Source organism: Penaeus monodon, chromosome 15, assembly GCF_015228065.2.
Source record: "Penaeus monodon isolate SGIC_2016 chromosome 15, NSTDA_Pmon_1, whole genome shotgun sequence".
Taxonomy (NCBI): Eukaryota; Metazoa; Arthropoda; class Malacostraca; order Decapoda; family Penaeidae; genus Penaeus; species Penaeus monodon.
The window spans coordinates 28,951,440-28,951,903 of NC_051400.1; the positions used below are offsets into that span (position 1 = coordinate 28,951,440).

Consider the following 464-nt stretch of genomic DNA (forward strand, 5'->3'; position numbering starts at 1 on the left):
ACTCCAAGACATAATGGCTAATCACAGAGCTCGTCCACGTCCTGGCGAGCCGGCAAGTTTGTACCGACAATGCCTAACTTACTCTCACGCTCTATGCCATCGTCGTAAACGGACCAGAGGCGCAGACTTGATTAACTTCGTGTAAAGTTATGTCGTATAAAACCTACGCAGGGGCACTGTATTACCTCCCTGCTATTCCCCTCACAACGTATCATTCGAAACGGCGGCCCCAGGCGAGATCCAAGCTATCAAACTAATGTTGCAAAAGCTCCTGCAATTGCAAATACACAAGCAGCAATGAAGCAAGATCCTCGCGTGAAATCTCAGCCTCGTCGGGAATCTCTGAGATCGGAGTTGAGTTCCAACTTGCAAGTTGCTTCACGGGAAAACAAAGAGCGAGTTGTTGCTTTGTGTTCTCCGGGGTTTGGTAAGGAGGTGTAAGTTTGTCTTGAGAAATGCGAAAG

General features: G+C 48.3%; 1 protein-coding gene across 1 annotated transcript in view; it reads right to left on the reverse strand.

Annotated features, from left to right (window-relative positions):
• The window catches only part of LOC119582300 (vasoactive intestinal polypeptide receptor 1-like), a 35,303-nt gene extending 35,291 nt beyond the window's left edge, over positions 1-12 (reverse strand). The window contains exon 1 of the mRNA XM_037930515.1: positions 3-12. Coding sequence (XP_037786443.1) covers positions 3-12 — 10 coding nt within the window. The remainder of the gene's footprint in view (positions 1-2) is intronic.
• Positions 13-464: the final 452 nt, after the last annotated feature.